General features: G+C 41.2%; 2 protein-coding genes across 2 annotated transcripts; both read left to right on the forward strand.

Moving 5' to 3' along the window:
* Positions 1-150: 150 nt before the first annotated feature.
* ice2 (interactor of little elongator complex ELL subunit 2) lies at positions 151-13285 on the forward strand. The gene is made up of 15 exons (XM_033967476.2): positions 151-297; positions 553-654; positions 723-1020; positions 1092-1211; positions 1701-1835; positions 1947-2063; positions 2322-2481; positions 3442-3620; positions 4495-5152; positions 6545-6711; positions 6798-6927; positions 10583-10667; positions 11863-11913; positions 12433-12700; positions 13025-13285. The coding sequence occupies exons 1-15, from the start codon at positions 284-286 to the stop codon at positions 13139-13141; spliced, it is 2601 nt and encodes an 866-aa protein (XP_033823367.1). The 5' UTR covers positions 151-283; the 3' UTR covers positions 13142-13285.
* A 120-nt stretch (positions 13286-13405) lies between these two features.
* Positions 13406-21059, forward strand: LOC117372655 (annexin A2-like). The gene is made up of 13 exons (XM_033968480.2): positions 13406-13516; positions 13953-14010; positions 14532-14622; positions 15644-15738; positions 15807-15920; positions 16005-16095; positions 16610-16689; positions 17959-18018; positions 18103-18196; positions 18313-18408; positions 19176-19234; positions 19435-19557; positions 20864-21059. The coding sequence occupies exons 2-13, from the start codon at positions 13963-13965 to the stop codon at positions 20921-20923; spliced, it is 1011 nt and encodes a 336-aa protein (XP_033824371.1). The 5' UTR covers positions 13406-13516; positions 13953-13962; the 3' UTR covers positions 20924-21059.
* The last annotated feature ends 3165 nt before the right edge of the window (positions 21060-24224 follow it).

A 24224-nucleotide genomic window follows, 5' to 3' on the forward strand; every position in this document is an offset into this window, starting at 1 on the left:
TAAATTAATCTATTTGCTTTTGTTCTCTGGGATCATGTATAACACGTGTAAATCAAGTACATTTTTACAAGTGTAGTACCGCTGTAGCACCTGCAGATGGCAGACATGCGCACAACCTGCTCACTGTGTGCTTTTGTACCGGGAGAAGAAGTGTGTGTTGTTGTTAGCATGTTTAGCATGTGGTTAGCAACGTGACACAACACAGTTGTGCGTATGGATGGAGACAACATAAAGAGAGAGAAATAAACGTGGATGGAGAGAAGTTAGAGAGAAGTAAACGTAGATGGAGATTGTTTGGTGAGTTTTGGTCAGAGCAAAGTTCATCAGGTTTATTAAATGTGTGACAGCTGGGTCTGTGGTTAGGACACATGTGAGACTTAATGCAGGTGATGTGTCCTCAAACACTGCACAACTATTATGACAAGCTAATGTAATGACAAGGGGTACAGTTTTTGATGGCATTAAACCGGGTTATTTCTGTTTAATATAGTTTTCTGTGACCTAGCTGAGTGAACACAAACTACAAATTTTGACTGTGTTTTGCCTTTGAAGGGAAGATCCCCCAATCCCCGAAGGTCCCATTTTCTCCAGGGATCTTTATGACAAAATTGGCTTTGGCCCCACCATTCAAGAGCTGTGGAGCTCCCTACAGAGGTGAACATCACACATATTTTGGGATGTGTTTTTAGACCATTGCTTTAAGATCTGAATATTTGTATCAGCCCAGAAGCTAACAGCCCTCCCAAAGAACAGAACACTGAGAGCCCCACTACTCCAGAGCCTGTGCAGGATGACAGCATCAGAGAGGAGAGCAGCTGGATCAGTGGTGACTCTGAGGACTCCGCCATGGAAACCCAAGACCCTAAACTTATGGAACCTTGCAAAAAGAAACAAAAGGGCAAAATTCCGTTTCCAGAGCCTCGAGTCCCATACCCCTGTTTGTCTGCGCTGTCCAAAACCGAGCAAAGGAAGTGTCTCAACTTTATGTTGACTCGCAAGAAGGAGATTCCTCTGTCTCAGGTCTGAGTTTGCATGTGGTCCTTTAGAAAATGTTGGTGCTTATTTATATGTTTTATTTGTTTTGTCAACAGGTCATTTTGAATAAACTTAATAATGAAATAATGCAGTTTATGAATTATCTGCAAGAGGTGTCCAGAATGTGTGCTGGAGACTACAGCGTCATACCCCAGGCAGCACTGCAGTACTTTGAGGTACACCACCATCGCACAGGTTTTATTCAGTGAGAGAATTCACCACAGCAGTATATATAAGAGGTCAGGAGTTTGGACACACTTTTTCCATTTATTTCAATGATTATTTACACTGTAGATTCTCACTGAAGCAACAAAACTATGAATGGACATGTTTTAAAAAGTAAACTCAAAATAGCTCAAAACTTGTATTAGAGTTAAAACAAATGTAAAAAATAGCCACCCTTTGGTTTGATCACTGCTTTGGGCTTTTTGTCATTTCTTGACCCTGAGGCTCAGCTGTGAAGTGAAAACCATCTCAGGGACTTCATCATGAGGCTTAGAAGGACAAGGGTTTGAACTCCACAAAGCAAAGAGAGGGGACACTGAGGAGTTGAACATAAAATATGTAAAAAATGTAGAGTGTTAATCATAATGGAAAAATACACTGAAAAAGCAGGTGTGTACAAACTTTGACTGGTCGTGTAAGTGTAATGTAACTGTTCTTAGGAGGTTTTCCACTGCAGTTTGGAGTACATACAGAGCCTTCCTTCACTCTATCAGATCCATGAGTTGACCAGTCTGACCGGAGGCAGATTCAACCCAGAGCTCAGTCTAACGTTTGAAAAGCAGCTTCTGCACATGGTGAGGTTTAACCTGCCGCTGTCACTCTAATGCTTTTATAGAGTTCTTCAGCCCTGTTCAGTCCCAGCAGCTGTAGATACATGGCTCTTTGTTCTCTCCCTGTTGCTCCAGGGCAGTGTGGATGTTGCACACTACAGGCCAGTGAATACTGGGGCTCAGATTGCATCGGATTATCAGACTGTTTCATCACTCTGTCCTCCAGCTAAAAAAGCTGCGGAGCTGCACGCTGTAAGTCATTGTCTTACTTTTTTTAATTACTCCAATAGAATGAGTCACTGCTGAAGCTGCAGTCATGGCCGCAGGTCTGCTGTAATGAGCTTCTGCAGTTTTCATAAAAGACACCAGAGGGTGTTAAAGTCTTGATCTTTAAAACAATAGTTGTCTAACGGAAAGATGAAGAGATTCCAGACTGGTGTCAGCTGTTTCTGATTTGTGTCAGATTTTTCTCATCTTTTAGTGAGTAAACTGTTGTCTTTGTCCCTTTAGTCCATCAGCAGTGACCATAACGCCTCCAGACTGTGCAGCAGCTACGAGCCTCATGTGTGTCTGACTCGAGATGCTTTAGTGCAGCTCCTCAACAACCATGGCCCTGACTTCAAGGAAGAGTGGGAGCTCCCTGTCCTCATCAAGACCAACCCTTCTAAAGGTATACCCCTTTGTAAACAGCTGTATGAGGCCACAAACATGGTAAAGTTAGCATTTTGATTAATAATTAAAGAGCTAAGAATGTTGCAGAAGCATTATTATTTGAGCCACAGGCACAGTTCACTCTCACAAACACACTAATTCTATGGCCCAGTGCATAGAGACACTAAAGATGGGCCAAGTGCACAACGACAGTACTCAACCAGGAGTTGATTTTATTGTAGCCAATAAAATACCGAATCAACCAATAATAAGCCATAGAAGTTACTTATTCTATTCTCCACAGCTCAAACCTTATTACATTGCAAAGAAAAAGTCCCCACGATAAATACTGAGCCCCAAAAAATATAGTTCCAGCTGTAATAAACTGAACAAGAAGTGGATATAGTGATTATCTTACCTGGCTCTTATCTATGACCCAAAACACACAAAACAATAGCTTTAGTTAGTATTTATTTAGAAAATGTATTAATACTTTAAGGTAGTTTAATGAGGTGTGGAGATATCAGGATGTAGAAGTGTGTGTGAGAGTCTGAGTGCGTATTGTAGGGTGCCGGTTAAATTTGAGAAAATACACTAAATGGTGCAGGGCAGGTGCGGTGCAGGTGCGGTGCAGGTGCAGGGCAGGTGCAGGGCAGGTGCAGGGCAGGTGCAGGGCAGGTGCAGAGCTGGGAGTGGAATGAGACAGCTCGAGCGAGTGGCTGTAGGCAATTCTTATACAGGTGCTGCGCGTCCAGGCCCTTGACGCACACACTGCCAAGCCACTCCTCAGCTCCACCTGCACAGACTAAAACAATTAAATACATGGCCACAAGGGGACAGCCAAGACAGGGCCACTTAACAGGCCTATATCACTGTATGTGAAGTACTAGTATATGACATATTCAATAGTGGAAGCTACTGTTGTAATGTAATCTAATATCTGTCCAACAGTTGTATGTGATATTCGTATTCTCCACAGACAAAACTCAGAAGAAAACCGTATTCATCGACTCGCCTCTGTTGAAGACTGAAGTGACGGTACGAGAGAGGAGCCATATTTACCACGAGGAGTCTCTGAAGCTGTTCATCAGTAAAGCCAGCACCAAGAGTGTGTCTGAAGTGATCACCGAGCTCCCTACCAGCGAGCAGCCTGCACTCGTAAGTTCAGATAAAGCTTCTATATTTACACATTTTAATATCATGTTTGTACAATGTTATTTTTTTTTCATTCACAAATCTTGAATTATCGTGAGGTTGTGTCTGCCTTTCTGAACTGATTTAAAATGATTAGTTCAATGCTTAAAATGCCTAGCACGTGCCTATCTGTTAATATCATGTTGTGACTATTTATGCGGCTAACTTTTCCACATGCTACTATCCTGTGTTGCTAGTAGAGGACATTCTTTTTCAGTGTGCTGACCATGGACTGTAAATGTAAATGGACATAACTAACCTGCTAGCCACTGCATTCTAAATAGGAAGCGAGCATGGGAGCATTTCTGGCTCCACTGACAATTCGCTTTCTATTGCTTTCTATTTCTATTGTTTCCCCTCTCTCTGTAAATGCTGCTGTCAGACTCGTCATTTTGGTCTTAAATGTTCGCATTAACCCGCTCTACATTATCCTGGTGTGTTTATTTTACTATTGTGTCTAGAAATACAAGATATGAACATTAATAACAGACAAATCAGGCGACTTCTTTCCCCGTGGTTGCTCCCACTTTGTTAAGCCCCTGCTCCCCGCTAAACCAGCGGTGTGGGTGGGAAGGGGCATGACCTTCAACAGCGTCGCTCCAGATTGGCTCTTTGGTTGCTATTATACTTGCAGTCAGAGTTCTAAAAATGTAAGTCAGCTCCAACTTTGGCCCTGTAACCTCTAGCCTTGATGAGCTTCATTTGACTGGAGCCGAACTGTGGGTGACGTCACACTCACTTAGTCCACTTCTCTACACAGTTTATGGTGCTGACACAAGCTTTCAGTGCATCGCCTAAAGTGTAATGTGTTTCTGTATCTGCTGTTTATTTCTTCCAGGAGAGAAGCTTGGCCCCTCTGGACACTGACAGCCTTGACTTTGAGGTGGACTTAAGTGATCTGGAAACTTTTGGAGAAAATGCATCTAATAAAACACCTAAAAAACATACAAAGACGGAAGGTAGCTTGGGTCACACAAGGAGTTCAGGCAAAAAAGCAAGCAGGAATTTAAATGAGGAAACAAACAGTTCTCAGTCTGATCCTGTTAAACCCAAAGTTTCTCAGAGCAAAAGTAGTGACCCGGAAAGCGACAGCAGTGTTCTGTTAATCGCAGATTCAGATGATGACAAGTTGTTTATTGATGATGTGTCTCCTAAAGACCCAAAGCTCTCTCAAACTCCAGAGTCACCTTCTCCCACAACCAGGAGGAGCAAGAACCCAAAGATGAAAACCCGCTCTTCTGGGGATCAGTTGGGTCAGATTCTCCAAATGCAAACAGCCATGTTCACTTCAAATCCCAACGATGGCACCAAATCCTCAAACCCACCACAAGACGCCAGCCCTCCGCCCAAACAAAGTGCACCCACCCATGTCCACCCAACCTCTATGGTGAAGGCCTGCGTGTCCTCGTACCTGGAGAGAAATCCAAACCAGGAAGAAGAGACCGGAGATGCGCTCCAGTCTGCTGCTTCTGCTCCAAAGGCGACTGAGTTTAAAAGTCAGTTTCCATCAGATTTAGGGTTTGATGTAGGTTTAAAAGAACGACATGTCCTCAAGTTTGACTCACCTCCTTATTTTTAGCCTCATGGTGCAACTAAATTTAAGGCTGAGCAAATTTTAAGTTTTTGAGATTACGTCAGAGCTGCGACGACGAATGAGAATATCACTCTCACTGACTTTGATTTGTTAATCCTCTAAAGATCCTGCATTACACAAAATGGACTCTTGTGGGCTTTTAACCATGTTCTAATGCTGTTTCCTCCTCAAAAACAGATCTGGAATTGTGTTTTGCTTCATTCACACATGTTTGAGTCACACTGAAATATTAGTCTGTTTACATCTCCAAAGCTCAAAATGCTCTGTTCCACCTTGTGATGTCATGAAGTGGTAGTTTTCAAGTTAACAGCTCCTTTTACCTTTAGTTCAGTAGAGATTGACAATTGCTGGGATGAAAGGATCCAAATGATTCTAGTGATGTATATGAAGTGAAGTTGAGTGAAGTTTAAAAGTTTAAAAACACAGTGGAACACTTCCTGTATTACCACATGATGACATCACAAGGTGGAACAGAGTGTTTTCGGTTTGAGAGAAGAACTTTGCCTAAATATGCAGGGTTTGTGTGTTAAACATGTGTGAATGAAACAAAACACAACTCCAGGTCTGTTTGTGATGAGGAAACAACATTAGAACAGAGATCAGAAAAATGTTTTTTTATACATACATACATTTTTTTTTTAAACATACATAATTGTTTTGACTAGTCAACACTAAAATAAATCTGTGCAGCTCTACACCAGATAAAAAGACAATATCTCAGACCTTATGATGAACATATTGACAGTACTTTGGTACTTCTCTTAGTGTGTGCCTGTCCTAACGTCCCAACCATAGACTATAAATAAATGGACATAGGTAACCTGCTAGCTGCTGCACTTCAGGCTCCATCGATGCTGACCCCTCTCTCTGTAATTGCTGCTGTCAGACTTGTTTTAAAATGTTCGTGTTAACCCACTCTACATGAGCCTGGGCTTTTTATTTTGCTATTTTGGCCATAAATCAAGATATGAACATTAATATTTTAATAAATTCTTTAGCCAAAGTTGCTTCCACTAGTGTTTACAACAGGTCTGATTGACAGCGTTGCTAAGCGCTTGCTCCCTGCTACAAACCAGCGGTGTGGACAGGAAGGTGTGCCACCTTTAACAGCCTCGCTCCAGATTGGCTCATTGTTTGCTATGATACTCGTGGTTAGAATTCCAAATTTGGAACTTGTCGCCAAATTAGTCTCAATAACTGCTAGCCTTGATTAACTTAATTTGGAGCCAAAGGCTGTGGGTGATGGCACACTCACTTAGTCCACTACTTTATACAATCTTTGTTCCCATCACAGAAATCTTGTCCCAGGCTCTCCAGGCAGTCTCTGAAGATGAGTGTGATTATGACTGTCCCGAGGAGGGGAATGTCTTGTTTAAACTCTACAGTTTGGACGGGCTGCTGCTTCTGGTGCGCTCCTCCATCTCTCTTGGACACAACCGGAAACTGGGCAACCAAACCCAGGTACTGTCAACGGACGGCCGCAGAATCATGTTTGTGTTCTGACTCTGAATGAAAGGAGTGCTTGTTTCCTCCTCTTCTTTTGACAGTGCGTGCCTTTGAAAATCCTGCCAAAGCTTGAATACCAGTTGACTTACGGCGTCGAATGCCTGAGCAGCAGTGAGGCGTGCCAGCTGTGGACTGAGGGATTACTTCACTCAAGCACTGAGCTTTTCATAGGTAAAATTTCCTCGAGTCAAAATATTCTCACCTGTGTCTTTAAATGATGTCACCGCCCTTACAGTGTGTTTTTGTTTCTTAAAGAGCCATGTCCTCCATGTTCTAATGTTGTTTCCTCGTCACAAACAGACCTAGAGTTGTGTTTTGTTTCATTCACACATGTTTAACACACAAACCCTGCATATTTAGGCTGAGTTCTTCTCACAAGCTGAAAACACTGTTACACCTTGTGATGTCATCATGTGGTGATACAGGAAGTGCTCCACTGTGTTTTTAAACTAACATACACCTTCAGTGGAATCATCTAGATAATTTCAACCCTGGATTTGCCAATCTCTACTGAACTTAAGTTAAAAGGGGCTGTTAACTTGAAAGCTACCACTTCATGACATCACAAGGTGGAACAGAGCATTTTGAGCTTTGGAGATGTTACAGACTAATAATAAAGTGCTACTCAAACACAACTCCAGGTCTGTTTTTAAGGAGGGAACAGCATTAGAACATGGATTAAAGGTCACAAGAATCCATTTTGTGTGATATAGGACCTTGGTTTCACGTGGTTAAGTGCAGTAATTACAGGTTTATCAGCCATAAACCAAATTAAAAGGCTTAATTAAAATACCTTAGAAGTTTTCTTGCCTCTCTACGCTCTCATTATAGGCCAAAGCTTTTCCTGAACAGCCAGTCACTTCTACATCCTGTTTTGAATCGAGAAGGGTTTGTAATGGAACAGAACGACAGTGACAAAACTAACAATCCTCCATCCTAACTTGGAACGGTGCAATCACAGCCCGGAATATATATCACGTTTCTCAAATCCTCGAAATTTCTTGTATCATTCAGAAGGAAATATATACAGTTGAAACAAGAAGTTTGCATACACTATTAAACACATGAAATCAGACTCAACTTTTCCTGTTTTAGGTCAATTAGGATTAACAAAATGATTTATGCCATCTATTTTGTGAAGTGCACCTGTGCCTCCTGCAGCAAAACAACCCCACAACATGATGCTGCTATGCCCCGTATTTCACAGTTGGGATGGTGTTCTCAGGCTGCAAGTTTGCCCCTTTTTCCTCCAAATGTAACTGTGTTCATTATGGCCAAACAGTTAAATTTTAGATTTGTCAGACCACAGGACATGTCCCAAAAATGAAGGTCTTTGTCCCTGTGTGCATTTGCAAACTGTAATCTATCTTTTTTATGTTTCTTTTGGAGTAATGTCTTCTTCCAGCAGAGTGGCTTTTTAGCCCATGTTGGTACAGTCCTCGTTTCACTGTGGATAATGACACACTCTTATCAGCTTCAGCAACATCTTCACAAGGGCTTTTGCTTTTGTTTTTGGGTTGATCTGCACATTTCAGCCCAAAGCACGTTCATCTCTGGGACACAGAATCCTTCCTGAGCGGTGTGATGGCTGGACATTCTCATGGTGATTATACTTGTGTATAATTGTTTGAACAGATGAATGTGGCACCTTAAGGCAAGGAAACTGCACCAAGGATGAATCAGACTTGGACAAGTCCACAGTTCTCTTCCTGATATCTTGGCTCATTTTTTTTTTATTTTCCCATGATGTTACACAAAGAAGCAGTTTGTTTCAGGTGTGCCTGATGCATCCATGGGTGTGTCTGTAATTACCTCAGATGTTGTTGATAAACCAATCAGAAACTTACAAAGACATGACATCATCATCTGGGTTTCCCCAAATTGTTTACATACACTAAGATTATTATGACTTTGAAGAAAGTCATGAAAAATTGTCTGAAATAATTGTCTTATTATTCTGGCATTTACTTAATCCTACTTGACCTAAAACAGGAAAAGTCTCATCTGATTTCATGTCAGACATTGAGAAAAAGTGTGTTTTTATGTAGTTTATGTAAACTTCTGGATTCAACTGTATCTCTATTTACGTCAGATAAAAACAGTTTGGTGCTTGGATTGTTGACTCTGCAAAAAAAGGAAAAAAAATAACCCAGAGGAGTGAAACTTCTGCAAACAGACTCTCTCTGATTGGTTAATCCGCCTGTCAATCACGCTCCCTCTCAAAGGGAGACGGTTCCAGATTCACTCGCACACACTTTATAAAGTTTTCGTGTGGTTCTGGCTGGACAGGTGAGCCACTGTCTCAAATGGACCAAAGTCTCAGAGATCCATTTGTTCAAACAATATAAAAAAGTAGATTAAAAGAACAGATTATGGGATTTGAAACCTAGATTAGACCAGGCCTAAACCAGGACTAAACCAGGTTCAAACCAGGATTAAACCAAGTCTAAACCAAATTAAACCAAATCAGGTCTAAACTAGGTTTAAACTAGAACCAGACATGAGGGCACTCCTTAACTCATTAGGTTTTCATTGTAAGAATACTTTTGTTTGAATTCTAACTCAAATAATTAGCATGTTACTATAGCAACTAGTTTAATTTGAGGTGTGACTCCTCTCTGTTATGCAGTTCAGAATGCCACGTGAGCACAAAATATGTCTCATGTAATCCCTGTTTATGTATTTACCCCAGACCAAATGTAACTACAACTACTCTAACTACAAGAAAAAAATGTAAGTGAAGAGCCCAAACTCTAAAGGCGACGTCTCTGTTCTCCTCAAACGCTGATGAGTAAGCCGAACTCGGGTTAGCAGGAGCCTCCCTCGCAGCTCTGAGGAAGGATGACTCATTCTTGCTGTGTGACTGTGGTAGTCGGTTTACTCTGTTGCCATGGCGACCGCATACACATGGTTAGGGTAATAATAAATCACCAGTTTTGCACAATCTCGTGTAATCTATGTAAACCATGATTTTTTTAAACTTTGATCAGAGGCTTAGCTGTGTGTGTCGTATTGACTACAAACATGCTCTGTGTAAAGAATACAGAGGTTAGAATAGTTTTGATAAAATAAGAAAACTGCTGTATCACACAATGGGATTTCAGTGTTGCAACATGGAAGTTAATTAGGTTCTATGTAATGCTGCCATTTCTTTACAAAACAGCATAGCTCAGTTGGTGGCATAGACTGTAAATGTAAATGAACATGGCTAACCTGCTAGCCTCACTTCTGGCTCTAATTCACGTTCTAATGAAACAAACTGTGTCCTCTCTCTGTAACTGCTGCTGTCAGACTCGTCATTTTGGTCTTAAATGCGCGTAGTAACCCGCGCTCTGTAAATCGAGATATGAACATTAATAACAGACAAATCAGGCGACTTCTTTCCCTGAGGTCGCTCCCGCTGATAAATGTGTGAGTGGTTCCTTGATGTAAAGTGTTTTGAGTGTCTTGAAGGTGGAAAAGCACTGTATAAAAATGTAACCATGAGATCAACTAGCTGAATTATAATAATGATAATTATTACTATTATTATTATTATGAATGAAGAGGAAGCATGTGATCTACTCACAAACAACATCTGAGGTTTATTTAGCTGTGTGTGTAGTGGGTGTGACTACAGGCTCTTCATAACTGCATTACTGTTGAGCTGTGGTATTGAAAGCAGCATTAGTGTTTCAAGAGGGAGACAGAGGACCGACTGGCACTCCCCCTCTCTCCAGCCGCTATGGAGCCCGCACGGCTGCTAATCATCACACTAATTACTCTCTAAAGCTGTGATGAAGAGGAGCGCGGTCTAAATGAGCTCTGTGTGTGTGTGTGCCCACAGCTCACATTGATGCCCTCACATCCAGACTGGCACTGGTGAGGAAGCTGCCAGACGACTGGATCCACAACATCTCCTGTGGATTCAAGTGAGAGCTGCTTCAGTAAATCTTTGTAAATGAGCGTAAATGTGTTTTGTGGCGGTGGATCAGATGTTCACACAGTCTTCTCTCCTCTGTGAGCCCCACTCACTCTAGACCTGTGTCTGTGTGAGTGTGTAGAGGGTGAGTATGAGAGCGTAGAGGGTGAGTATGAGAGCGTAGAGGGTGAGTATGAGAGCGTAGAGGGTGAGTATGAGAGCGTAGAGGGTGAGTATGAGAGCGTAGAGGGTGAGTATGAGAGCGTAGAGGGTGAGTATGAGAGCGCAGAGGGTGAGTATGAGAGCGCAGAGGGTGAGTATGAGAGCGCAGAGGGTGAGCATGAGAGCGTCGAGGGTGAGCATGAGAGCGTCGAGGGTGAGCTCACACTTACACAGAGACCACAGCAGAACTGTGACTAAACTGGGACAGAGTTCAGAACTAATCCTAGACTAGACCAGGACAAGACCAGGACAAGACCAGGACAAGACCAGGACAAGACCAGGACAAGACCAGGACAAGACCAGGACAAGACCAGGACAAGACCAGGACAAGACCAGGACAAGACCAGGACAAGACCAGGACAAGACCAGGACAAGACCAGGACAAGACCAGGACAAGACCAGGACAAGACCAGGACAAGACCAGGACAAGACCAGGACAAGACCAGGACAAGACCAGGACAAGACCAGGACAAGACCAGGACAAGACCAGGACAAGACCAGGACTCGACCAGGACTCGACCAGGACTCGACCAGGACTCGACCAGGACTCGACCAGGACTCGACCAGGACTCGACCAGGACTCGACCAGGACTCGACCAGGACTCGACCAGGACTCGACCAGGACTCGACCAGGACCAAACTAGGCCTGTCTCTATGATCACATTATTGACTTTTTGTTCCTTATCTGAAGCTGGAGATTTAGAATCGTGTTTATGGTGCAATATAATCGTTTATCGTCTATATTTACTTCAGCCGTATATCTTACTTCAAAATGTGTTACTGTGACAGGCCTAGATCAGTAGGCCACATCTGGACTAAACTGGGTTCAAATCAGGACTCAAAGGGCAAGTGTGAAGCTCCCTAAAACACTGTCTGTGGGTCCCCCTGACCATTTCCTGAGTCCAGATCAGATTTAACCTGCTCTAACCCGTGATTTTAGTTAATGTGTGTAAAACTATATGTTGTGTTTGTTTGATCGACAGGCCTGCAAAGTCTCTCAACATTCTGCAGCATCTCCTTCAGAAGTTAGTTGGGTGAGTTGATTCAGATGGGACAATAAGCATTTTATATAATCGTGAGAATCGCCAACAAAGATAATCGTCATTACATCACCAGAAAAAGGCACGTGTCCCTGATGACCTCGTCTGGATCACTGTGGTTTTCACTTAAAACAAAGTACAACACTTAAACAGCTTAAATATGGAACCTGTTCAGAGTTTTAAAATTACAATTATTCAGATCCAGAACATTTTTAAACTGTCAGCAACTAATCGTTATCTTGATATAATCGTTAATCATAATAATTTTGGCCATGATAAACGTGGCATCAAATTTTAATATTGTCCCATGGCTCGTTATAATCTACTGACCCTGGAGTGCTGGAGTAGTGTTTAGTGCTGAAAGAGCTCTGACACCAGGTCTATAGCAGCCTTTTATTTGGATGCAGATATCTTGTCTGACTTAATTTTCATCTGCCATATACTCAAAAACATCCATAAAACATCTATTGTGTTTCCAGCATCACATGTAAAAACATGTTGATTCATTTGCAGGTTGGATGAAGGGCAGTACCTGCTCCGGCACAAGGTTGGTGAGCCGTTTGTGAACATACTGAAGACAGCTCAGGGCAATGGCAGACAGGGCGTCTATAACCTACAGCAGGCTCACAGCCACATGCCCCAGCCCCCCGCCGCCCCCGCCGCTGCGTCCGCCCCCGCCGCTGTCGTTCCCTGGATACCCCTGGACCCATCCGTCTGCCTGCCCTTCCACCGCCAACATGGCCGCGTGCCCTGCACCTTTCCCCCTCAAGACTTCACTCCGGTGTGTCCCTTTGTCACCACACACGCACGCACACAAACACACACACGCTAAGCTAACACAATCTCTGCACTGTTGGGACTTCTGTCTGTAGTCTTAGCCCCTAGCTCTCATAAGACAGGTTAAACCAGAACACAAGTACAAGCACTGAAAGAGAAAGTCCTGAAACTAGTTCATGCATTTACACTGGAAATGGAACAACAACAGTGTTGACTCTACACATGCATCAGATTCCTGTCTCATTCTTTACCTCAGGAAAACTGCGTGAGTCAGTCGAACATGGGACTGTTCATACTGTGCTAATAGGTTTGTTTTCTGTCTTTTTAGCCCCAGAAAGGTGTGACCCCACCACAGCCTTACAACAAGAGAGGGGGGCAGCCTGGAGGCAAAAAACCCAAAAAGAAGAACACAAAGAACAAATACACTCCTAAGTTTAAAAGATGACGCTCCTGTTTATAGTGATGTGGGTTAAAGCTTCATTTATGCAGATGTCTATATGTACATAGTTCTGGATGTATTTTTGTTTTCTGTAAATATTAATTGCATACCTCTTTGAACCAATAAAATTCTAAATATTTGACCACTTTCATATCAGTACTTTTCTGAAGAGAACTGTGAGTGTATGATGGAGCCCAGCCGTCCTGTCTGTAGGAGTCTGCAGATTCTTGTGGAATAGGGTGGAGCTGTGAGCACATGGAAAGGGGAGGAGCTATAAAGGGAAGTCTTTCCCTTGACACAACACAACTTTAAACTTCCACCATTCCACCCCAATCTTTTCTGTCCAGGAGTCTGCATCTCATTTGAACTTTATCTGCTGTGGTAAGTAACACTATGTTCTGTTAGCAATACATTGATTTATCTCAGTAAGTTTCAAAAATAAGTCTGAGAATGTGTGGGACAGGAGGGAGTGTACGTGTCTGGCATCGTTCCCTGGTTCATGTGATTTGAGTTTGGATTATCCAGGTTCATTCTTTGGCTCAAAAAGTAAACCAAAGTGTGAGGTAGACGTGCTGTTGTCAGAGGTGTTCTTGTAATGTGCACTTCCAGTCTCAGGGTGTGGCTCTGCTTTGTGGGAGACTCAGGACAGAGCTTTGAATGAGCCATGTTCAGACTGTTTGAAACTAAAACAGTTTAAATCTGTTTATATTCACCACAGTGGGACGTTATCTTCAGTTTGAGTAAATATGCCCCATGACTCCACTGTCTCAGTTCTGTGAAGATTTCTTTTATTCACACTTGTTCTTTCTCTCCCCAGATCAGTCACAATGTCGCTGGTGGCCGAGTTCTTGGGTCAACTCACCCTAAATGTTGGGGTAAGGTATAATATGTGTTTCATTAAGTGTTAAAGGTTTGTATTACGCAAAATTGACTCTTGTGAGCTTTAATCCTTATTCTAATGCTGTTAACTCCCCAAAAACAGACCTGGAGTTTTGTTTCATTCACACATGTTTGAGTAACTTGATTATTAGTCTGTCTGCATCTCCAAAGCTCAAAATGCTCTGTTCCACTTTGTGATGTCATGAAGTGATAGTTTTCAAACAGCTCCTTTTAACTTTAGTTCAGTAGAGATTGACAATTCCTGGACTGAAATCATCCAGATGATTCTAGTGAAGGTGTATGGAGTTTTTAGAAACACAATAGAGCACTTCCTGTATTATCACATGACATCACAAAGTGGAACAGAGTCTATTCAGTTTGAGCCAAGAACAGGATTTGTGTGTTAAAAATGTGCAGAATGAAACAAAACACAACTCCAGGTCTGTTTGTGATGAGAAACAGTAGTATGGGCCCTTTAAGTTTAAATTCTATCTATTAATTTGTTTCTCCCTCTTAGGTCGAGCCCACCTACCCCACAGTGTTACCGGCCAGAGACGTTGACCCTGACCGAGATGCCGCGAGGATAGAAACAGCCATCAAAACCAAAGGCATGTTGATTTTTTTTTTCTATTTCCCAGTTTTGGATCCATTGTATTGGCCAAATGAGCCACTGGAGGCTCTGAGTCATTGTGTATTTTTGGATTTGTTGGGTAAAATCACCAGTTTCAAGGCCTCAGCACTGGGTCTGGCTGAGTCCTGAGTCAGTGTATGTGCAAAGTAACAATTCAGTGTGTAACTTTCAACCTCGATGCTAAACGCTCCAAGGAAAAAATAGCAGGAGGAGTTGTGTTTCGGAGAGCTTTAGCTTACACTGCAATCGTGAAGTTTTAGCTGTTTATTTTTGTATTCTTTGATATATGCTATGCTAACAGTGCTAACAATGACCCATTATCCTCTGTAGAATAGAAAGGTACAATGGCGTCTTTGAAGACACAGAACAGATGAATTGGGATGCAAATTTGCTGGATCAGATATCAGCTTCCAAGTATCGATTCAGTTTGGATATACAGTATATAACTGATCTAATAAGACTATTTACAGCTCATATTTGGCCCAGAAAGTCTCATAATATTTGAGTTTTTAAGTTTTTCTGTCGTTACTTGAGAGAGAAATAACATCTTCGTAACACATTTGCATAAGTTCTGTCTTATTTTAGTTTGGTTTTTAAGGATACTGATGGAAGGTGATGATGACATTAAGCAGAATCTCAAACTGATGGTTTACAGCCGGTTCCATTTTGTTTTTTTGGGGGGGCAGATTAATGACCACAAGAGGTCAGTGTACACGTATCTCGTACACTTAATTCACATTTCACATATTTTTCTTATTTAAGCTCAAAAAGGAGTGAAAAGAAGAAAATGTATTTAATCCCACCCCATTTGTTTGATAGAAGAATCCAAAACGTTGCATCCCCAGTACATTTGAATTCACAACGCAATATAATATAACAATGTGTCGCTTGTATCACCACTGCCTGAAACTCTCATAAGACTCATATGGGGGAATAACAGCCATATTAATCCTATCATTACAGTGTGATTGATTTTGTCTCTCTGTTTTTAACATCAGGAGTGGATGAACAAACCATCATCGATATCCTAACAAAAAGGACCTACTCCCAAAGAAGAGAGATTGCATTTGCTTATGAAAGGAGAGCCAAGAAGGTGTGGATTTATGTAACCAACACAAAAATCTCCGTACTGTGACTCGTGTCTAACGTGTTCATTGTCAGGACATGATCTCAGCCCTGAAGGGGGCGCTGTCGGGCTCTCTGGAATCAGTCATCCTGGGCCTCATGAAGAGCCCATCCCAGTTTGACGCCTCAGAGATTCGAGGTTCTATTAAGGTAAGAGGTCTTGTGGAACATTAGGCCACACTGCCCTCTCCTGTGGAAAGTACTGAACTGCAGCTGTTTTCTTTTTAAACGAAGGGATTGGGTACAGATGAAGAGACGCTCATCGAGCTTGTGTGCTCCCGTAGCAACTCGGAGCTGGTTGAGATTAAGAGGGTCTACAAGGAATGTAAGTGTGGCGCTAACCATAGGCACTGCTCTGTCTGAAGCTCTGTTACTCAAGTTAGAATTTAATCTGAGCTTTATTTTAACGCAATTTGACCAGAAAGAAATGACTTGGGTGAAGTGATTTGTGCTGTTAAACAAGGCCCTCTCAAATAACATCACAGTCACAAGCTAGCTAGCATCAGTCAACAGTTTTTCAGTTAGTCACTGTCACTTTTTTGTGTAAAATCAAACTCCTAAACAGGACCGTGAACACTCGGATTGACTGATCACAGGCTCCTGGAAATGTGCTCTTTATTTCACTTTTCCATTTTTTTTTTTTTTTTTTGAGTTTTCAGATTATGTTAAAACTTTTTGGCGGTGTTTGCTAATGTGTGTATCATGTGACCATGGTAATGGCTGAACACCATAGAGAGACATGTAGAACACCCCCAGAGGGATTTCACTGCACAGTATCAATAGTTTTATACCGACATGAGCACACTATGTATCACTCACAAACATGTTTTGTTTTGCAGTGTTCAAAAAAGACGTGGAAAAGGACATTGCCGGAGACACATCTGGAAACTTCGGAAAGCTGCTTTTGGCCCTCGTCCAAGCAAGTGCTCTACTATTCTCTAGAGATAGAACAATATATCGTTTGGTCGATATATCTGGCTGATTTTTTGCCTTTTTTAGCGTATGAGCACAGGTCGATATTTTGTTTTGGTCGATCTGCTGCCTAAAAATACATTCAAAGCTTCATATGAAGAAACAGCTGCACAAAATGTGACTACAGCTTTGGGGGAGTTTGTTTAAAATCCAAAGCAAACGGATTGACAAGGTTTAAAATTACTCCAATCTGTATCGGTATTGGCCTTGAAAAAAAACATCGATCAATCTCTGCTATTGTCCATATATGGTCAGATCTGTTATAACAAATGTAACTCATCATTTATAAAGTCATTTAAATTTTTCAAATAATAATAATGTCTTACACTTGTAATGCGCTTTTACAGACTTGTCAAAGCCTCTCAAAGCGCTACACTATAGTCATTATTCATTCATTTCCACACTTGGTGATGGTAAGCTACTATTGTAGCCACAGCTGCCCTGGGGAGACTGACAGAAGCGAGGCTGCCAATCTGCGCCATCGGCCCCTCCGACCACCACCTATCATTCACGCACACACCACTTTCATACTAGGCAATGTGGGTAAAGTGTCTTACCTGTCTCTGACAGATAACTTGACAGAACTTGGTCCGAGCGGGACTCGATCACAGCCACTGTCGCCCCACAAATTGGATTATTCGTGTTCTGAAATGCTCAGATTATTGACCTCGACTGGACGGCAGCCAAACAACATCCCTTACTTGTTAATCCATTTATTTATTGATTGATTTTAAGTAGTAATTAATTAATTTCTAACATATTTACATAAACAAACACATTTTCATTTAAAATCTAAAATAACTGTTGAAACTCATTTAAACTTGATGCACCGATATCTGGTATCAGATATCGGCAATGATACTGAACATTTTCCTGGATCGATATCGACTTTCAAAGATTAGTTCAGTCAATATCCTGTTTGGACATTTAAACTGATGTAATAAGACTATTTACAGGTCATAGTATGGCCAGAAAGTCTCATAATGTTTGAACTTTTATTTACACAAATTTCTGTCATTTCTTGAGAGAGAAATAACAGCTACATAAACATCTACATCGCATTTGGCTTATTTTATTTTTGTTTAAAGAAAATAAATGCCGTTTTCTGTCTCTGCCCTGGTATCCGTTGATACTGAGAATCGGTATCAGTATCGAGACTGAAAAAAGCTGGATCGGTCCCACCATAATCTTAATGTCTTGATTTTTTTTTCTGTAGACCAAAAGAGCCGACCCTTCTGCCATGGTAGATTATGAAAGGATTGATCAAGATGCAAGAGTGAGTACACACTGACTATAAATATATGTTTATGTTTGAAAGGAAGTAAACATGTAATTAATGTTGGTTTTTATTTATATTCAGGCACTGTATGAATCTGGTGTGAAAATTAAAGGCACTGATGTCCCCACCTGGATCTCCATTATGACGGAGAGGAGCGTGCCACACCTCCAGAAAGGTAGCACACTAGATTATGTCACTATTTTTAACCAGCAGATTACTCTTGATCTAACTTACAAACATAACATATGGATTTTGTGTTTTTGTTACAGTATTCAATGTATTTTGTTTCAGTTTTCGACAGGTACAAGAGCTACAGCCCTTATGACATGCAGGAGAGCATCAGGAAGGAGGTCAAAGGGGATCTGCAGAACTCTTTCCTGGTTCTAGGTGAAATACCTTTTTAGGCCTTGTGCTGTGAAATGTTTATTATTGCTGTGTTTTTGTATCGCACATCATTGTCACATCAATAGTGGGTTTTGAGTCGTAATCAGTTTATTTAAGTAAAGCTACGACCATAGACTGTGTATATAAATGGACATGAAGTGATTATGAGGCACTTCCGTCTCCAGTGACTCGATTCACTTTCTATTGTAAAACTGTGTCCCCTCTCTCTGTAAATGCTGCTACCAGACTCGTCATTTTGGTCTCTCGTATTACCCCGCTCTACATGATCCTGGGGTTTTTATTTCACTATTGTGTCTGTAAATCAAGACATGAACATTAATAACAGACAAATCAAGCGCCTTCTTTCCCCAAGGTCACTCTCTAGTGTTAGCAACAGTCAACAACCTGACTCCAGATTGGCTCTTTAGTTGTTATGATACTTGTCTCCAGATTGGCCCTTATGACTGCTAGCCTCGATGAGCTTCATATGACTGGAGATTTTTTCACAATATTCTAGATGTAGAATTGTTTTTGTGGTTTAAATCTTGGATTTTTGTGTCAGTGGCATAAATTAGTCTAAGTATTATCGTTTATCATCTATATTTACTTCAGCGATATATCAAACTTTAAAATGTGTTATGGTGACAGACCTACACCCACATTCCAACCATGTTAAAGAATCCACGAAATATGTATTTTCTTTGGTAAAATCCTTTCAGTTAAACCAAAGCTGTTATACTAATACTTGTACTTAATCCTTGTGTTTCCAGTTCAGTGCATTGAAAACAAACAGATGTTCTTCGCCAACCGCCTGCACGAAGCCATGAAGGTACGCCATTCTATTGAGTTGTGGGTTTATTGACAGCCACAAAAAGATGGAAATGTATTTGATAGTTGTTGTTCTTGTGAAAGTGACGTTTTGTTGGGGGAACGCAGAATCTGAAGCTGGCAAAAGTTTTCTTACCATAGCGTTGCATCAGCCGCAGTGTTGGGGCTGTGAAGGCGGCTGACGTGTGCTTGTCTCCGCAGAGCAAAGGCGCCAAAGAGAAGGTGTTGACGAGGATCATCGTGTCCCGCTGTGAGGTCGACCTGAGGAAGATCTGCACCGATTTCAAAGCCCAGTTTGGACAGTCTCTGCAGAGAACCATATCTGTAAGTGCTTTAAATCTGCTTATGTCTCTATGGTTCTCATCTCTGACCCCTGTGGATCATTATGTTATAGTTTACATATTTTAAATCACAATATTCATCTAAAACAACTTAATAAAAGAAACAAATCCACTGACTTCCATGTTGGAAAACTGTGGTGTCCAATGGGAGCTGACGTCGACGTAAACATCATCACAGCAAAGTGCCCCCTATGGACAGCTGCACATCACACTAGAGCAGCACATTTCTTTTTCATTTGTACCAAAATGACGACATGACGCTGCCGAATCCTACGAGTATCACCGATTAAGAAAGTAAAACTGGAGAAGGAAGTCTGTACGTCACAGTGGGCGTGTACCAGTGGAGGTTAAACGGGGTAGATCAGCAAAATGGTGTCTTGAAAATAGTTCATTAAAGATTATTACACTCAAAATACAACTTGAGAGGCGCAATGAGCAGAAACAACTAGAACATGGATAAAGAGCTGAACAGAACAGTTTGAAGATCAGGGCGGATTTAATTAAGTGTTCTTCCAGTGCTGACCTGTAGCTGCCGTAAAATCTCAGATTAAACTGACCACTTCACAAATCCAATATATATACTTCATTAGTTGTCCTATTATTAATTAATGTTACACTGTTACACCTTTTTCAAAAGCGATATATTGTTTAAGACGATATAGATGATGAATGATAATATTCAAACCAAACCATTAAACAGAATTATCCCAAAAAAAACATCTCTAAATGCTAAATCCGTGAAACCTGCAATAAATAAACAACAGAATGCAACACTTTAGTAGTTACTTTGTATTTCTACCATAGACTGTATGTATAGATGGACATAGGTAATCTGCTAGCCGCTGAGTTCCAAACAGGAAGTGAGCATGGGCGCATTTCCAGCTCCATCGACTCTGGTTCCAATTCACTTTATGTAAAAACTGTGTCCTCTCTCTGTAACTGCTGCTGTCAGACTCATCATTTTGGTCTTAAATGTTCATATTAACCCGCTCTACATGATCCTGGGGTTTTTATTTCACTATTGTGCCTCTGTTATTAATGTTCATATCTTGACAGTCAAATGAAGTGGCACTCACTCAGTCCACTTCTTTGTACAGTCTATAATCTATGAGTCATAGAAGTTCATAATTCAATCATCTTCAGCTCAGACCTCATCGTAGAACAGAAAAATCACCAAAAGTTCACCACTAGTGCAAAAAAGTCCCACGATAAACATTGACCCCCAGAAGTGATGGTCTCATCTGTCATGTGTTGAGGGCGACAGTAACCCATGTCTGTTTCTAATGCAGGAGCACACCAAGGGAGACTACCAGAAGGCCCTGCTCAGCCTGTGTGGCCCAGAGGAGTAAAACAGCACCACCAACTGGACAAGATAGTTACAACTTCAACAAAACGCCTGGACATGCTACCTTTTATACCTGTATAAGTATTAGTCATGATTTCTGTGTAAACAAGAATTCAATAAAAACAATCATTTGAAGTTAACCAACAGTGATTTTGGATTTGTTCTTTTAAGCACAAACTAAACCTTACATTCCAGGTCCTTTAAAGGGGCCATGTCATGCTGTTTTCTCTTCTGTTTCATAAAGTTGTTTTCTCATCGCAAACACTCTGTTCCACCTTGTGATGTCATCAAGTGGTAATACAGGAAGTGCTCCAATGTGTTTTTAAACTCCATACACCTTCACTAGAATAATTTGGATCGGAACTTCATAACTAAAGGTAAAATAGAACTGTTAATTTAATACCACTTCATGACATCACAAGGTGGAAAAGAGAATTGTGAGCTTTGGAGATGTAGACAGACTAATAATAAAGGGTTACTCAAACGTGTGAATGAAACACAAAACAATTCCAGGAACAGCATTAGAACATGACTTGAAGCTCATAAGAGTCACTTTTGTCTAATACAGGAGCTTTAGTGACACATGAAATGGCTTAATCATAATTAGTAAATTTGTATAATCCAATCAGACATACAAAAATAAAACAAACTTGACTATAATTTACTTAATACTTCATTCGGTGCGTCAACACTGTGGCAGTGTGAAAATCCACCACAGAGACGCACAGCAGAGGGCGCTCTAGACTGTGCACACCAGGTCCCGCTTTCCAACGAGGCGTCCAAAACTCGAACATCTCGTAATTTTAAAAAAATTAAATGTTACCTTCAAATGTTTTAAATATCTCAAGGTTTTATTATTATTATTATTATTATTATTATTATTATTATTATTATTATTATTATTATTATTATTATTATTATTATTATTATTATTTTATTTTATAGAATTTTAGATTGGATTTTGTATTATTGTTTAATTTACTGAGGGGACATACTTTAAAACACACACATATTTATATCTGTTGCTGCCTTTTATTTAATAGTAGCCTACTAATAATATTTTATTATTACTAATTTCAGTTCAGTAGTGTTGATGGTAACAATGCATTTTATACTAATTAATATAATAATAATAATAATAATAATAATAATAATAATAATAATAATAATAATAATAATAATAATAATACATGATTCACAATGCCTAACGTGTTGTGTTATTTTCAAACAGATACAATTGTGTATTTTGTCCTCCTTTGAGTCTCCATCCTTGTATGAAGATCTTTTAATCATTAGTGTGTTTTTCCGTGTTTGTTCGGCGCTAATATTTTAATTAAAAATGTTAATTTGACCCGCGGCGGGGCTGATTTGCATAGCACTAAACAAGCGCGTGCAGTGCGTCTGTTTAGACTGCGGTCTCTCAGGATGCGGAACAGCGCGCGCTCTGCTCTTCCCGCTCAAAAGCAAAAACATGGCGTCTCAACATCACCAAGAACGGATTTACTCGTCTCATAAAAGGGCAGAGTGAGTGAAAATGGGAGAATATTTCACCGCAGATAGAATAACGCTGTCACCGGTTGGATAAGCCAAAATGAACACTGGAGTTTAAATTTTAACAAGGCAACGGATTTATGATCATTTTGTAATAATATTGATGAGAACATTAGCCCTTTGTGATGCTTTATGTTTATTGTGAATATAAAAATAAAATATAGACCAAAGTGCTCTAAAACAGTATTTTGCGGAGCGTGGGGCGGGATTTACGCGCGGCTTTGATGACAGCTTAATCTCCCCATCATAAAGACGAAAGTGCTCCCATATTTTTCCCTTTTTTATATGGATGTACAACATGCTGTTGTGTTCAAGGCCAGCCCGTCGGGACCTGGGCACACCCAAGGGGAACTCTCTTCTCAATTGAAACGAGGCAATTTACTGTTCGGAACGGAGCCACTTCATCATCCCGACAAGTTTAAGCCCATGAATGTCAAACAGGGACGGAGATGGAGCAGCACGTGTTACGGCGCCAGTGACAGCCTGTGCGGGCCCCGAGCGCGCATTGATCGGGCTAATCACCTCACTACAGCCTGTCATTACCAGCTTTGGGTCAGTGGTTACGCATTGGTGTGCTCTGCAGGGGACACGTCTGCTCTGAGGTACGACGCACACCGCTCTGGGCCCGTCCTGGTGGAGCTACAACCTTCTCAGAGTGACCCCATCGGCAGCAGGAGGTACCAGGTGGATTGGAGTCCCCCTTCACCTCCAAGCCCGGCCCGCTTCAGGCTCCAGGCTCCAGGCTTCAGGCGTTGGCTCCATTAAAGTTTCACTCTCTCCAGCTGTGTCCCCCCCAGACATACCAACTGTCCCCCAGATACACCAACTGCGCTGCGGGAAGATACTCATTTGTAGTGTTTTTAGATCTCCTCACAAACAACATTAGCTCCTTCAGCGCTGTCAGCTCTTTATCAGAACTATATCTGCTTTGACAGGGTTTCCACAGCGATTAGGAGCAGCAGTGATGGATGCCGGAGCAGTGTTGGACTACAACAGGCAATTTTTATTATTTATTTTTTTTACTTTTAATGCCACAAATAAATATGCAGTTCACATTAACAAAGTGTCCTGAGACGGGGCCTTCCCTTCACACAGTTTTCCATCCTTTCGTCCATTTTTTTCTGCTTATCCAGGGCAGCAGATTGAGCAGGGACTCCCAGACTTCTCTTACCCCAGACACGTCCTCCAGCTCCACTGGTGGGACCCCAATGTGTTCCCAGGCCCGCTTTACATCATTTATATTTTTCAAGATTAAATTAAATTAAAGTTTAGGCCTATGTATGTCAGTGTCCTATTTGACAAAGTGAATAATTGTACCCCACTTCTTGTCAGAACTTGGCTCCTTTAGCTCTGAACACTCAGGTTTCAGTCAGGAGATTGTGATCTTTTTTTTTTTTGCAGCCGTCAGGAGAAAATGCAGCAGAAAACACTGATCATGAGAGAGACTATCAGGAAATACAGTGTCTCTTTAGTCTCTTTACAATTTAAAGCATTATTACAAATGCAGTTGATCAGATATATTAATCAGACTTGTTCTATTGTCCTCAGTGGTGTCCAAAGTGTTTTGCCTCATTTAACACACCTCTATATGGGCTCCATTAGTGTCATGAAGCACATCAAGACTGGATTTCTCACTGTTTCGCTGTAGCAGAGCCTCATCAATGGTTCAGTCGCATCCGTATCTTTTGCTTTAGTTCAGTAATGTCCCATATCTTTGTTTCATACTCTTATATGTTTAACACAGCTCCTAGAAA

This window comes from Periophthalmus magnuspinnatus, chromosome 6 (assembly GCF_009829125.3).
Source record: "Periophthalmus magnuspinnatus isolate fPerMag1 chromosome 6, fPerMag1.2.pri, whole genome shotgun sequence".
NCBI lineage: Eukaryota > Metazoa > Chordata > Actinopteri > Gobiiformes > Gobiidae > Periophthalmus > Periophthalmus magnuspinnatus.

Coding starts and splice junctions, on each gene's coding strand:
- ice2 (XM_033967476.2), top strand. Junction 2,064..2,321: donor AAGCTGCGGAGCTGCACGCT/GTAAGTCATTGT, acceptor TTGTCCCTTTAG/TCCATCAGCAGTGACCATAA. Junction 11,914..12,432: donor CTCCTTCAGAAGTTAGTTGG/GTGAGTTGATTC, acceptor ATTCATTTGCAG/GTTGGATGAAGGGCAGTACC.
- LOC117372655 (XM_033968480.2), top strand. CDS start 13,963: ATGTCGCTGGTGGCCGAGTTCTTGGGTCAACTCACCCTAAATGTTGGG. Junction 14,011..14,531: donor AACTCACCCTAAATGTTGGG/GTAAGGTATAAT, acceptor TCTCCCTCTTAG/GTCGAGCCCACCTACCCCAC. Junction 19,558..20,863: donor CTCTGCAGAGAACCATATCT/GTAAGTGCTTTA, acceptor TTTCTAATGCAG/GAGCACACCAAGGGAGACTA.